Below are 15,234 nucleotides of genomic sequence, written 5' to 3' on the forward strand. Positions count from 1 at the left end.
GAATAAGTAATGGTACCTGCCTCGTACTTTGTACTCAATCAACGGTTGTTGTTACTATTATTATTATTATTGTTATTTTAGTTAGGTCAATTATGCAAAAGAAATGCTCTGTTTGGTCTCCTTGATCAATTTAATAGGCAGTATCTAGACTTCTTTAACATATATGCCATGCCATATAAATATAACGCTACAGCTACCAAAAATTTATTAGTGCTAAGTAAGTAGAAGGTGGGAAGGATGACAGTCACTGGCACAATAACTGGAGAAACTTAGCAGTGAAGATACAATTGCACATTTCTGAAAACAGGTTGGAGAAAATATAAAAAAAAACTCAAGTTATCTAATGTTCAAGTTTATGACTCAGGGAGGTGATTTTTTAAACGTGAAAATTTGGATCAAAAAAAGAACATACAACATCCTACTGGAATATATGTTACTAAACGAACAAAGGTCTTTGATGAGGAGTTTCTGATTTTGCTTTTTAGTTACTAATGTGAAATACTAGGAAAACATAATCACTGAACAATGAGCAAAGCTGTAGATGTTTCATCTTCCCAGGTGTTAAGTGATATAAGGCTAAAGGATATAAGAATAAATTTGGCAATAAATCAGAACCTAAAGAAAAAAAATTCTGAGATTTAATTAAAAGAGGGAATTCAAGAATTATACCTTTCTGGGACTTCCCTGGAGGCACAGTGGTTAAGAATCTGCCTGCCAATGCAGGGGACACAGGTTTGATCCCTGGTCCGGGAAGATCCCACATGCCGTGGAGCAACTAAGCCTGTGCACCACAACTACCGAGTCTGTGCTCTAGAGCCCGCGAGCCACAACTACTGAGCCTGAGTGCCACAACTACTGAAGTCTGCGTGCCTAGAGGCCGTTCTGTGCAACAAGAGAAGCCACAGCAATACGAAGCCCACGCACTGCAATGAAGAGTAGCTCCCGCTCACCGCAACTAGAGAAAGCCCGCGTGCAGCAATGAAGACCCAGTGCAGCCAAAAATAAAAAATGAACAAATAAATTAAAAAAAAAGAAATTTAAAAAGAATTATACCCTTCTGGAAGGAACTGTGATCTCCAGATAAACAAAAGGCAAGAAACATGCCTAAATGGATCCATGCTTAAATTCATTTTGCTGTGTACCACCACATCAAAACAGCCCATTATTAAAACTTAACATGAAAAAGGAATAGGATATAAAAATGATGTATATCTCACAGAGTTTATGATTATCAAGATTTTTGCTCGAAGCTATATAGGAGCTTATATATAAGCTAATAGGAGATTATATGTAGTTGGTGGTATTTAACTAGCCACATATATAAGACCATTATACCATTAAAGTTATACCAATAAAATAAAAGAGTAACAAATATGGGGGCTTCCCTGGTGGCGCAGTGGTTGAGAGTCCGCCTGCTGATGCAGGGGATGTGGGTTCATGCCCCGGTCCGGGAAGATCCCACATGCCGCGGAGCGGCTGGGTCTGTGAGCCATGGCCGCTGTGCCTGCGCGTCCGGAGCCTGTGCTCCGCCAACGGGAGAGGCCACAACAGTGAGAGGCCCGCGTACCACAAAAAAAAAAAAAAAGAAAAAAAGAAAAAGGGCAAGATTTAAATATGGAACACTAATAAACAACAGACCATCTTGGAAGTTTTTGTTTGAAATAATTAAGCAATATTTAATTTGGAAAAGCAGATGTTTCTATAATCTGCAGGGAAAATACTTGAAACATATTTAACAGTTAAGGTAGGCTAGCCTTGAGATTCACAAGGTAATAACAATATCTTTGACTATTATTACTTATGCCATATACAATTTTCTTCCAAATCAGACTGAAGTGAAAAAAAACTAAAGGGAAGCAAGTCATTTCTCAAGATAAGCTGCTCACATATAATTCGATAACTACTCTATAGTCTTATGTAATTTTAGGAACAGACATTATTCTCTTTCTTCTCTCATTATTTTGCAAGTAAATCTGTTTCAGTATTTATACACATTAAAGAATGGAAGTTCATTATTCTTCAAAGTAGCTCTCTTATCCACAAAGGCACTTATATTTACAAGGAACACAATTTTGGAAATTTATCAGAAAAAAAAAATGAGGAACACTGTCGGCTGTAAGTCAAAGCAGGATCTCATTTTTAATTTTCCGAACATTATGAACATTTATTCTGAACACTCACTGACATGTTAAGCTTCCACTTCGAAAGGTAACTACTTGTAAACGGATTTTATCCAATCTGTCAGTACCATGCCTTCTGCTTGGATGAATGTATTTCTAAAGCTATTTTTTAATGTATGGCAGAATAGATGATATGCAGTTACAGACACTCTAATAAGATCAACAGAAGAACCCAGGAAGAGGTGTGGCTGGGATTATAAAAGTCACTGGGCCAAAATGAATCATAAAGAGAATTTAAGAGAGTAAGATTAGTCGATGGAGAATTCTAATCTCTATTATTTATTAAAAATTTAATAAAGTTCCATCTTGTACCCAATGGTCACTCTAAACACCTGTCAAAAAGTAAAGTGCCAGGTCAGTCCTTTATCCCCTATCCTTCCACACTTAAGCTTTCTTTCCTTTGAGCACCTACTATGCTACCATATGTCAGTCACTGGACTAGGTGCTACAGATACGGATGAATAAGACACAATTTTGCCTAACAAGAAACAGTCTAATGGTGAAAAGCAGGCTCCAAAAGTAATTATAATACCATGTGTTAAATGTAATGGTACAGATATGCACAGGTATTACTGGGAACACGGAATAATAACATGTATTGGATAGGAGGTGGAGTGGAGAAGTGAAGAGAGGTGGTGGTAGTAGTGGTGACAGAATACTCAAGGTGAATCTTAAAAAATAGGTAGGAGTTAGTCAAGAGGGAGAGAGGAGATTACAAGGCAGAATGATCAATATGAGCAAAAGCATAGAGATGAAAAAATGAATGTGTCAGGTAACAACAAAATCTAAAGTTGCCAGAATAATATATACAAGGCCGAAAGTAGTGGGCTTGAAGGCTGGAGAAATTGGCTGCGGTCAGATCAGGAGAGCCTGGCCTTTATCTGCTAGGTAAATGGGAGTCAAAGGAGTGATCTGATCAGATTTGATTTTCAGGTAGTTCACTACATCTTATAGGTAACAGAATCAAAACAGTAATTGTTTTTCAGTTAATTCACTTTGGTGGCTGTGTGAAAAACAGACTTAGGACAAGGCAAAAAATGCAGAGAGAACAGTTAGATTTGTATTAATCTAGGTCTAAGATAATGCAGACTATCAAGGCAATGCTAGGAAAGATGAAAAAACAATACAGGGATGAGAAATACAGGGGGAAGGAAGGTGGGAAGGACTCTCCTCTTGGCTTTCTAGCTTGGGTTCCTGGGTAGGTAGTGATGTCATTGTAAGAGAATATTTTGGACAAGTTTTTGCAAATAAATTTGAAAGAAAAACCATTACTAAGGAAAAGAGATTCAGAAAGAAAAAGAAAAAAATTTAAGTCCTATAGTATTAAATACACTGAAATAGTAGTTTAAAAGATTGACATAAAGAAAATAACAGGTCTGAAATATTTTAATGGCAGGTCCTACTAAATAGTCCAGAAACAGGTAATTCCAATTTTCTATAAACTATTTCAGAGGTTAGGAAAAGAGGTCAATTTTCATCATATTTTATCTATGTATTTTATTTAGTTAAAATATTTAGCTATTTAATGATAATACCTTCATAATGACTTCTCATATAAAGTAAGCACAAGTCAGAAATTATTATGTTACATACTGAGGGTACATTAAATTATTAGACATGAATCTGCCTTTTAGGAGCTATATAGTAAGTTTTAAAATCAGGAAATGTGAGTCCTCCAACTCTGTTCTCCTTTTTCAAAATTGTTTTGATTATTTGGGGCCCTTTGAGATTTCACAGGAATTTTAGAAAGGGTGTTTCTGTTTCTGCAAAGAACATTGTTGGGATTATGATAGGGATTTCACTGATTCTGCAGATTGCTTTGAGAAATATTATTTTAACAATATCAGTCTTCCAATCCATGAACACAGGATATATTTCCAATTATTTAAGTCTTTTAAAATTTCTTTAGCAATGTTTTGTGGTGTTTAGTGTAAATGCCTTTTGCCTCCTTAGTTAAATTTATTCCTAAGTATTTTATTCTTTTTGATGCTACTGTAATGGAATTGCTTTCTTAATTTTAATTTTTTTTGGTTATCCATTGTTAGGGTATAAAAATGCAACTGGTTGTTGTATGTTGATTTTGTATGCTGTAACTTTGCTGTAAAAATATTCTTTTTATCAACTCATTATTTATTTAAAGTGAATAAATTCACGTTGATGTATATTCATTTAAGTACTAGAGATATGCTTAGTTGACATGGCATTAAAATATTTGCAATAATATCTAAACAAATAAATATTTTGATTTGATAACCTTTAGAAGGAAGCCAAATGAGGAAAAAAATTTTATTGTCTTTATTCCTTTATCGTTTTCACTTTCCTAGTCTCTTCAGCTTCTGTCATTTGTTGAACAGCCTCTCCTCACCCCTTCCTTGAAACTTTTATCTTCCTTGGCACTGGTAACATTATACTGCCCCAGTTTTTCTCCTATCTGTCTGACTACCCTTTTTCTGTATCTACTGGCTCATTCTCACACCGCTCACCCCCTGCTCAATTTGAACATGCCCTAAGATTCTGTGCTCAGTCTTCTTTTCTTCTCTTTGCATTTCTTTGTCTTCAGAGTCTTCTTTTCCCAAAACTTTGCTCACTTCCATGTGACTGACTCCCCTTAACAAGTATACAACAGGCAATAATACGAAGAACTGAGAACCACCAAGAAACTACTAGTTCAGTGAGGGATAAACTTTTTCTGAACCACTTCTGTTGGTAGACAGATGATGCATGTGAATTTACAAGAAGAAGTAGAAAGAACTTTTTCTATTCATCCATTCTTTTATCAGATAATATCTTTAAAGGACTGGTTAAGCAGGGAGAGATACCTCTCATTTTGTTTACCCTTTATGTCTCTCTCCTGTATCATTAAAAAGAAAAGGACACATTTTATATATACATCTCAGTAACTCAAAAGCAGAATTTTTGAAAACCTTGAGCTTGTGTAATTATTTTAAAAAGAAAAAAAGACACAAAATGCTTTCCTTTTTAATGATTAATATAAAAACCAACTTACCAATGATACCGCTATCTCTGCTTTCAAGGGTGGAGGTTGGACTAGTGACAGCCCCATAGCTGCTATCCTTGGCAGTTGCATTTGTACTGACTTGCGGGAGAGTAGAGCAGGGGCTACTGGCTGGTGGAGAGGCAGTGCTGCTAGTCAAGGTGGAACAGGGACTTATCCTCTGGGTGATTGCTGAGGTCTGAAAAATTTAAATGAAAAATGAGATAAACTGATCAGCTGTTAAAGTAAAATATATCTTATGGTAAAACACATGCTTTGATAAGAAAAAAAAAATTCACATGCACAACTTTTACATCTATTAGGTTCTGTTTGTTTTTGCCTTCCGGGATAAAGCGTTCTGTGTTCTATAATTAAGGTGAAACTTGATAAATTTAACATGAGCAGAGACTGGCCTGTTTTTCTGCCTAGGAAACTCACAGTGACAAGTAGTCTTTATCACTGCTATGAACTAATAGAGGAATTTATTAATCACAAAATTTTCTTGCTATTTTCAATCGAAATTTTTCTGAAGGCTTGGAACTTTTTCTTGCTAATAATTTTCTTTGGATAGAAAAAAAATATCTCTGCAGCCAAAGAGAAATAAAAATAAACTTCTTAATGCAAATAAATGTTTTTTTTTGATACACAGGTGGTTGCTCAGAGGCAATAAATGAATGCAGGGAAAATGCCTTATCTAAAAGTTTGTCAAATAAAATAGATCAAACAATATTAATTTAATACAAAATGAAATAATTTCTCTGTAGAAACTGATTACAGACTGAGATCACTGAGTGATTCTTACACCTAAAGTTACCTCCTTTTCACATTTTTGATGGGAAGTAATGAATAATCACCAAAAAGACTGATGCTAATATATTCTGGTTTACCTAATTTAATGACAATTCGCTTTTCTTTAGCTCTTTCTACCCAAATAAATTAATGAAATAATGAATGAAAGTCTATGTTTTTTCAAACACTCAAGAAATGTTATCCTACCCTGATACCAAAACCAGACAAAGATGTCACAAAGAAAGAAAACTACAAGCCAATATCACTGATGAACACAGATGCAAAAACCCTCAACAAAATACTAGCAAACAGAATCCAACAGCACATTAAAAGGATCATACACCATGATCAAGTGGGGTGTATCCCAGGAATGCAAGGATTCTTCAATATATGCAAATCAATCAATGTGATAAACCATATTAACAAATTGAAGGAGAAAAACCATATGATCATCTGAATAGATGCAAAAAAAGCGTTCGACAAAATTGAACACCATTTATGATAAAAAAAACCTCCAGAAAGTAGGCATAGAGGGAACTTACCTCAATATAATAAAGGCCATATATGACAAACCCACAGCCAACATCGTTCTCAATGGTGAAAAACTGAAACTATTTCCACTAAGATCAGGAACAAGACAAGGTTGTCCACTCTCACCACTCTTATTCAACATAGTTTTGGAAGTTTTAGCCACAGCGATCAGAGAAGAAAAGGAAATAAAAGGAATCCAAATCGGAAAAGAAGAAGTAAAGCTGTCACTGTTTGCAGATGACATGATACTATACGTAGAGAATCCTAAAGATGCTACCAGAAAACTACTACAGCTAATCAATGAATTTCGTAGAGTGCCAGGATACAAAATTAATGCACAGAAATCTCTTGCATTCCTATATACTAATGATGAACAATCTGAAAGAGATATTAAAGAAACACTCCCATTTACCATTGCAACAAGAAGAATAAAATACCTAGGAATAATCCTACCTAAGGAGACAAAAGAGCTGTATGCAGAAAACTATAAGACACTGATGAAAGAAATTAAAGATGATACAAATAGATGGAGAGATATACCATGTTCTTGGATTGGAAGAATCAACACTGTGAAAATGACTCTACTACCTAAAGCAATCTACAGATTCAGTACAATCCCTATCAAACTACCAATGGCATTTTTCACAGAGCTAGAATAAAAAAATTCACAATTTGTGTGGAAACACCAAAGACCCCAAAGAGCCAAAGCAATCTTGAGAAAGAAAAACAGAACTGGAGGAATCAGGCTCCCTGACTTCAGACTATACTACAAAGCTACAGTCAGCAAGACAGTAATGGTACTGGCACAAAAACAGAAATATAGATCAATGGAACAGGATAGAAAGCCCGGAGATAAACCCACACACATTTGGTCACTTTATTTTTCATAAAGGAGGCAAGAATATACAGTGGAGAAAAGATAGCCTCTTCAATAAGTGGTGCTGGGAAAACTGGACAGCTCCATGCAAAAGAATGAAATTAGAATACTCCCTAACACCATACACAAAAATAAACTCAAAATGGATTAAAGACCTAAATGTTAAGACCAGACACCATCAAACTCTTAGAGGAAAACATAGGCAGAACACTCTATGACATAAATCACAGCAAGATCCTTTCTGACCCACCTCCTAGAGCAAGCGAAATAAAAACAAAAATAAACAAATGGGACCTAATGAAACTTAAAAGCTGTTGCACAGCAAAGGAAACCATAAACAAGACGAAAAGACAACCCTCGGAATGGGAGAAAATATTTGCAAACGAAGCAACTGACAAAGGATTAACCTCCAAAATATGCAAGCAGCTCATGCAGCTCAATATCCAAAAAACAAACAACCCAATCCAAAAATGGGCTGAAGACCTAAACAGACATTTCTCCAAAGAAGATATACAGACAGCCAACAAACACATGAAAGGATGCTCAACGTCACTAATCATTAGAGAAATGCAAATCAAAACTACATGAGATATCATCTCACACCAGTCAGAACAGCCATCATCAAAAAATCTAGAAACAATAAATGCTGGAGAGGGTGTGCAGAAAAGGGAACCCTCTTACACTGTTGGTGGGAATGTAAATTGATACAGCCACTGTGGAGAACAGTATGGAGGTACCTTAAAAAACTACAAATAGAACTACCATACGACCCAGCAATCCCACTACTGGGCATATACCCTGAGAAAAGCATAATTCAAAAAGACTCATGTACCAAAATGTTCATTGCAGCTCTATTTACAATAGCCCGGAGATGGAAACAACCTAAGTGTCCATCATCGGATGAATGGATAAAGAAGATGTGGCACATATATACAATGGAATATTAGCCATAAAAAGAAACGAAATTGAACTATTTGTAATGAGGTGGATAGACCTAGAGTCTGTCATACAGAGTGAAGTAAGTCAGAAAGAGAGAGACAAATACCGTATGCTAACACATATATATGGAATTTAAGGGAAAAAAATGTCATGAAGAACCTAGGGGTAAGACAGGAATAAAGACACAGACCTACCGGAGAATGGACTTGAGGATATGGGGAGGGGGAAGGGTAAGCTGTGACAAAGCGAGAGAGTGGCATGGACATATATACACTACCAAACGTAAGGTAGATAGCTAGTGGGAAGCAGCCACATAGCACAGGGAGATTAGCTGGGTGCTTTGTGATCGCCTAGAGGGGTGGGATAGGGAGGGTGGGAGGGAGGGAGACACAAGAGGGAAGAGATATATGTATATATGTATATATATGTATATATGTAAGTGATTCATTTTGTTGTAAAGCAGAAACTAACACACCATTGTAAAGCAATTACACTCCAATAAAGATGTTAAAAAAAATAAAACTACAATGAGGTTATCACCTCACACCAGTCAGAATGGCCATCATCAAAAAATCTACAAACAATAAATGCTGGAGAGGGTGTGGAGAAAAGGGAACCCTCTTGCACTGTTGGTGGGAATGTAAATTGATAACAGCCGCTATGGAGAGCAGTATGCAGGGTCCTTATAAAACTAAAAATAGAACTACCATACGACCCAGCAATCCCACTACTGGGCATATACCCTGAGAAAACCATAATTCAAAAAGAGACATGTACCACAATGTTCACTGCAGCACTATTTACAATAGCCAGGACATGGAAGCAACCTAAGTGTCCATCAACAGATGAATGGATAAGGAAGATGTGGCACATATATACAATGGAATATTACTCAGCCATAAAAAGAAATGAAACTGAGTTATTTGTAGTGAGGTGGATGGACCTAGAGTCTGTCCTACAGAGTGAAGTAAGTCAGAAAGAGAGAAACAAATACCGTATGCTAACATACATATATGGAATAATAAAAAAAAAAGGTTCTGAAAAACCTAGGGGCAGGACAGGAAAAAAGACGCAGATGTAGAGAATGGACTTGAGGACACGGGAAGGGGGAAGGGTAAACTGGGATGAAGTGACAGAGTGGCATGGACATACATACACTACCAAATGTAAAATAGATGGCTAGTAGGAAGCAGCTGCACAGCACAGAGATCAGCTCAGTGCTTTGTGACCCCCTAAAGGGGTGGGATAGGGAGGGTGGGAGGGAGACACAAGAGGGAGGGGATATGGGGATATATGTACATGTATAGCTGATTCACTTTGTTATAAAGCAGAAACTAAACACCACTGTAAAGCAATTATACTCCAATAATGATGTTTAAAAAAAAAGGTTATCCTTTTCAAAACAGTATCTGATCAGTGGCAAAATTACTTGGAGTACTAATGATAAATTTAACATCTTTAAATGTTAAATTAAAAAAAAAGCATTTCAACTTTACATACAGAGTTTATTCATAATCTCTCTGCTAAAACTGAAGATTTATATTTTATAACTTGACTGGAAAATATGCTGATCACTGAATATGAGAATATTAAGGCTCTTTGACTCGTCCCCAAATGATTTCCAGATGCAATCTCTTATATTTAATTATCTGTGTTGAATCCAGGTTTTGATTTTAATTTAAATGCTATAACCAGGTCATAAAAGATACATTCAAGTCAACCAAGCATAAGTGACATTCTCAGAACCCTGCAACCAAGTAAATCTTTTCAATCATATGAATAATATTAGAAACTGATTTTTCTTAACAACACAATAAGCCCTCAAATCTATGCCATTTCTCTTCTATATAATTTTTCTCCAGAAGAGGGAGGAGTTTCAATTTCTTTGTAATTTCCTCTATTTCTATAAAATGATGTTGGTCTACCAGAGCAATGAATTTTTTAAAAACTGAGCTTGCAGTAGAATTTCCTGTGGAATGTAAAAAACAAGTTCCCCTACAAAACTGACAGATACTGAACCCCACCCCAGTCTTACTGACTTAGAATCCTCCCTAGTTAGAATTTGGCATGGCAATTTTTAACGGCCTCATTCTCAGTTTAAGAAATATATGGGTACTGTAATAGAACTGTATTAGAGTCTTCTACATTAGATACATCTATACTATAGTCATTCCATGTTGAAAAAGTTTAATTTGGGTATAAATCTATTACCTCTATAGCAACTAATTTCCATTTTTAGACAAGATTCTCAGTCGGTTCTTTGAGAAAGGAAACTATTATATGCATAATATAGCCAATGTGGAGGTTAGGCTCAAATGACACATAATTTTTACTACAAGTTATTTTCTGGAAAATAAAGCATTCAGCACAGACTATGCTTTAAAAGCTTTAACTGTAAAAGCAAAGCTTAAAGATCAAGCCATTCAGAAAGCAGAAAATTGTTCATGGCTTGTGAATTAAAAGGCAAGCCTTATATTTATTTAAGGAGGCTAGTTAATGAGACACAGAAATCTCTTCTGGGCACAGAAAGACAACATTATCTACTCTCCATACTGCAGGCTAAAATGGACATCTAATTAAGCCGCTCCGCTTCTAAAACCTTTCAGTGGTTTTCCCATTGATCTTTTAGTGGTCTCCAGAAGGATCCCAAACTCCCAATCGGATCTCTTCAAGGTTCTACAAATACCCAAGGGAAGAATCTAATGATGGAATTTATAAAGTACATCCTAATACACCAGAAACTACTGAGAGAAGAAAATATAGTGATCAGTTGAATATCACTTTCAATATGTTGTCCTTTGCAAAAAAATGATATATGCTGACTTGCCTGTGCTGGATTTTGTCATTACTAGCACTATTCTGAGGACACCATTACTATATAGGGTCTTTCTAAACAAAGCAATCTATCTTTGTCAGTATGTTGTTTAGTACAGAAGAAAGTCACTAAGTGAACATGACCTCCTAGTTCTTAATAATTTTCCTAAGGCTAGAAATTCCAATGGTCAATTCAGCCACTTTCTTCTGTGGTTCCAAGATAGTTTCATGGTATATTATATTCCAAGAGGGCTATCATGTAGCTTCATTATTAATATTTTACATTTGTTCAATGTTTCGTAGTTAAAATTTTTTAAATGTTATAATTGATACTTCATTATTTCCTTATCAACCAAGTATGAGGCATAATAAATATTATTTCCCCATTTGAGAAATGTGAAAATGAAACTACCCTAAGTATGCAAGCTATGAAGCAATTTCCCCCAAATCATACAGTTCCTGCATACATTTACATGCTAATTATATTGCATATATATCTTTTGTTTATATGACACTTTACAGCTTACAAAGTGATTTCATATTCATGATTTAACTTGATCTTCACAACAATCCTGTCATTATTTCATGCTATACTGGACCAGTACGGTGTAGCTATTAAGAACATAAGTTGTAAAAGCAGACTGCCTGGATTTGAATACTAGTCCATCACTTTCTGGCAGTGTGCTTCCATTTTTCTTTACCTGAAAATTGAAATATAAATGAACCCTACACATCTTCTACCTCCTGGTTCAGTGACTTTTCTGTTATACTATATCACTTTAATTACATTAAATCAATGATACTACTCATTTACTTATTTTATGACGAATTTATTCAGTAAACGCACAAAGCACGCTCTAATCTGAAATCTTTATTTACCATGACCAGGAAGGGGCTACCTGATTTCTAAATGAAGTCACAAGTCATGTGACTTCATTTAGAAATTACTGCAACAGGCTGTGACATGAACTATCTCAAAAGCAACCAAATATAAATTTTAGCACCTCAAGAAATGTAGCTTTTTAGAAACACAGGGTCCTTGGCAAATTCAGATTGTAATGTCATGTTTCTTGGTCATTATTAGAACAGTCATATTTTAACCTGCTGTGAATATAAAGAGATAAAAAGTAAAACAGATGTTTTATTTATACCAATTTAAATGAAGCTCTCAACATGTATCATTTCTATTTTTTATTCACAGATCACAGCATACTGACATAGTTACAATGTAAATTAGTTAAAAAAAAATCCCTATCACCATGCAGCTTACATTCTTGTATGATATACACAACCCCCTCCACAACTAAATATATAATGTAATAAATTAATAAGAGCTATAAAAAAAATAAAGTACCAGAATAAGGGGATACAGTGATGGGCAGATGCTATTAGATAAAGTAATTAAGGAAGAGGCCTCTCGGAGGAGGTAACATTTGAGCAGAGCACTGGATAAAGTAAGGAAGTGAGTTATGTGGGAAGAACATTCCAGTATAAACGAATGTTTTATGTGTTTGAGGAATGACAGGAAGGCCAGTGTTGCTGGCGAGCTGCAGGTGAAAGGGAGAGGGGTAGGAAATGATGTAGGAGAGGCAGCGAGGGGTCAGATCAGGTAGCCCCTTGCTGGTCATGGTAGAGATTTCAGATTTAATGTTAAATGTGGGGGAATACAGTGGGAGATTGAGAGAAGAGAAGTCAAAGGACCAGGCTCACATTTTCAAGGATCACGCTGGCTTCTGTGTAAACAGACTACAGGGGGCAAGAGTGGAAGCAGAGCCCTATTAGGAGGCCATTTATTCAGACAGTAAATATTTATTGAGCACCTACTAATAGTAGACATTGTTCTAGGTGCAGAGGATACAGCCGTAAATAGAACAGGCAAACGTTCCAGCCTTCTAACCTTACATTCTAGGAGCTATTGCACTAGCCCAGGCAAGAGATGACAGTGACCTGGATTTAGGTGTACCAGTGGAAGTAATGAAAAGGGATCAGATTTAGCATAAATTCTGAAGACAAAGCCTACATAATTTGCTGAAAGAGTGAATGTAGAGTGTGACAGAGTAAAGCCAAGAATGACTCCAGTGCTTTTGTCTTATGCCTGTAGGTGATGCCACCTATTCAGACAGGAAACTCAGTAGAAGGAGCAGGTTCTGGGGAAAAATGCAAGAGTTCAGTTTTTTGACATGTTAAATTTGAGATGTATCTTCGACACATAGGTAGAAAAGGTAGTGTAGGCAGCTAAAAATACAGATCTAGAGTTAAGGGGAAAGGCAGGGCTAGAGATAGTTTAGGAGTTAAGACAGTATTTAAAGACATAAGAATGGAAGAGTTTCAATCTGATTAGAATCTCCAGGTATTTGAATCTTACAGAAACTGCCCACGTGATCAGAATGTGCAGCCAGCAAAACCAATGACCTTAGGAGTGAGAATATAAAGAAAGGAAAAGTCTGAGGAGAGAGCTCTGGAACATCTGAGCATTAACCACGTGATCGACAAATATATTCAAATAGTCCTTGTACACTTTATGGTGAAGTTAACGTATGACACAGAATCTTCACCAACATTACTGAGAATACGCAATTTGAATTTAATTTGTCATCTTCTGAGTAAAATGGTTCACTACCGGACGTTCCTTTTAAAGATTAAGACCGCATAAATGAATCTGAGTCTAATACTTCTTTTGCGACATTTTAACTGAAAAGAATGGAATAGACAAAATAAAAAAAGTCTATGAAATAATAATTTTTTCAAATTGCTAATATTTTTAACTTTCTGAGATAAATCTAGATCATTAATTTTTCGGATTTTCTGCTTTTCTAATATATGTATCCAAAACTAAAGTTTTTTAAAGCATATTTTATATACTACAAGTTTTATTATATTTTGTTTTTTATTATTTCCGTTTAAAATATTTTCCAATTTCTTGTGATTTTCTGACTTAAAGACTACTTAGGAGTATATCAATATCCCAACGCTTGGGGATTTTGATTTTCTGAGTTATCTTTTAGCTATCATTTTCTATGTTATTTTATAATTGATTAATTCTACTATGGTCACAGTAGTTGAAATCTTTTGACATTTGTTGAGATCTGTTCAATGGATCAGCATATTGTCAATTTGGCAAATAATCCATGTGTACCTGAAAACAATATGTATTCTGCAATTTGGGGGTGCGGTGCTCATATATATGTCTATTTTGTTTGTCGGCTTATTTACTTATTTATTTCCTCATTCATTCAATAAATAAGTCAAAACCTTAAAGTGGCTTTTTAAACTTAAGAAGGAAACTAAAAGACGTTCTATAAACTGAAGAAATATAGTGATTATGGAAAATTAAGTTATATCTCCAGGCCTCAAAAGGCACTCTATACTTGGGATTATTCTTCTCAGAACACTGACACCCTGCAACATTTTTCCTTTCCTGGTTATAATAGGCTGTTTCATCCCATGTTTCACTAAGTTGATAGGAAGCAGTTTACCTGATTTTCATCCTGTACTTCCATGTTGTATTGGTCACCTGGCTGAACTTCCGTGACTTTCTCTCCAAGGAGGAAACCCAGACGAGTCATGAGTGTGTTTGCTGCCTCATCTACAGATGGAGGGGGACCAAGTTCTTGTTCGGCATCACCTATAACAGGAAGACATTGAAACACCTGAATCTATCAAAATAAAATGGCCAGTTTTGCAACTATTTTTACATTCAGTTTGGTCATTTCCTTTGTTTTCACATTCTAAATGCAAAATTACTAGGTCCTTGACTAGAAGCTGATTTTTCCACTGTTACATATTATAACTGATAGTCTACTCAGAATCCTCAATATATTTACTTGAAACCCTTGAATTTGAGAGAATGTTTTTGTAACTCACTGAATAGAAGTTTCCCATTTCTTTGGCAGTTAGCCTTCCAATACAAGTCCTAGTCTTGGGATCTAGTCCTGGCCATAATCACCACCTTCATTCAGGTTCTTTTATCTTTTTTTTTCCTTACAGTTCGTGTAAATATCCTTTTTTATTTTAAAATCAGTTCAAACTTACAAAAAAGTTTCAAGAATAGTACAAAGAACATTTTTTTCCTTAACCATTTGAAAATATAGACATGATATCCCATCATG

The 15,234-nt window shown here is 35.5% G+C and overlaps 1 protein-coding gene across 8 annotated transcripts in view; it reads right to left on the reverse strand.

The window, feature by feature from the left end:
- The window catches only part of TANC2 (tetratricopeptide repeat, ankyrin repeat and coiled-coil containing 2), a 357,539-nt gene that overhangs the window by 141,853 nt on the left and 200,452 nt on the right, over window positions 1–15,234 (reverse strand). For all 8 annotated transcript variants that reach the window (XM_030843275.2, XM_060290546.1, XM_060290544.1 and 5 more), the window contains 2 exons: window positions 14,602–14,750; window positions 5,188–5,374 (listed from right to left, as the gene is read on the reverse strand). In XM_030843275.2, the coding sequence (XP_030699135.1) occupies window positions 5,188–5,374; window positions 14,602–14,750 (336 nt within the window). The remainder of the gene's footprint in view (window positions 1–5,187; window positions 5,375–14,601; window positions 14,751–15,234) is intronic.

This window comes from Globicephala melas, chromosome 20 (genome assembly GCF_963455315.2).
Source record: "Globicephala melas chromosome 20, mGloMel1.2, whole genome shotgun sequence".
Taxonomy (NCBI): domain Eukaryota; kingdom Metazoa; phylum Chordata; class Mammalia; order Artiodactyla; family Delphinidae; genus Globicephala; species Globicephala melas.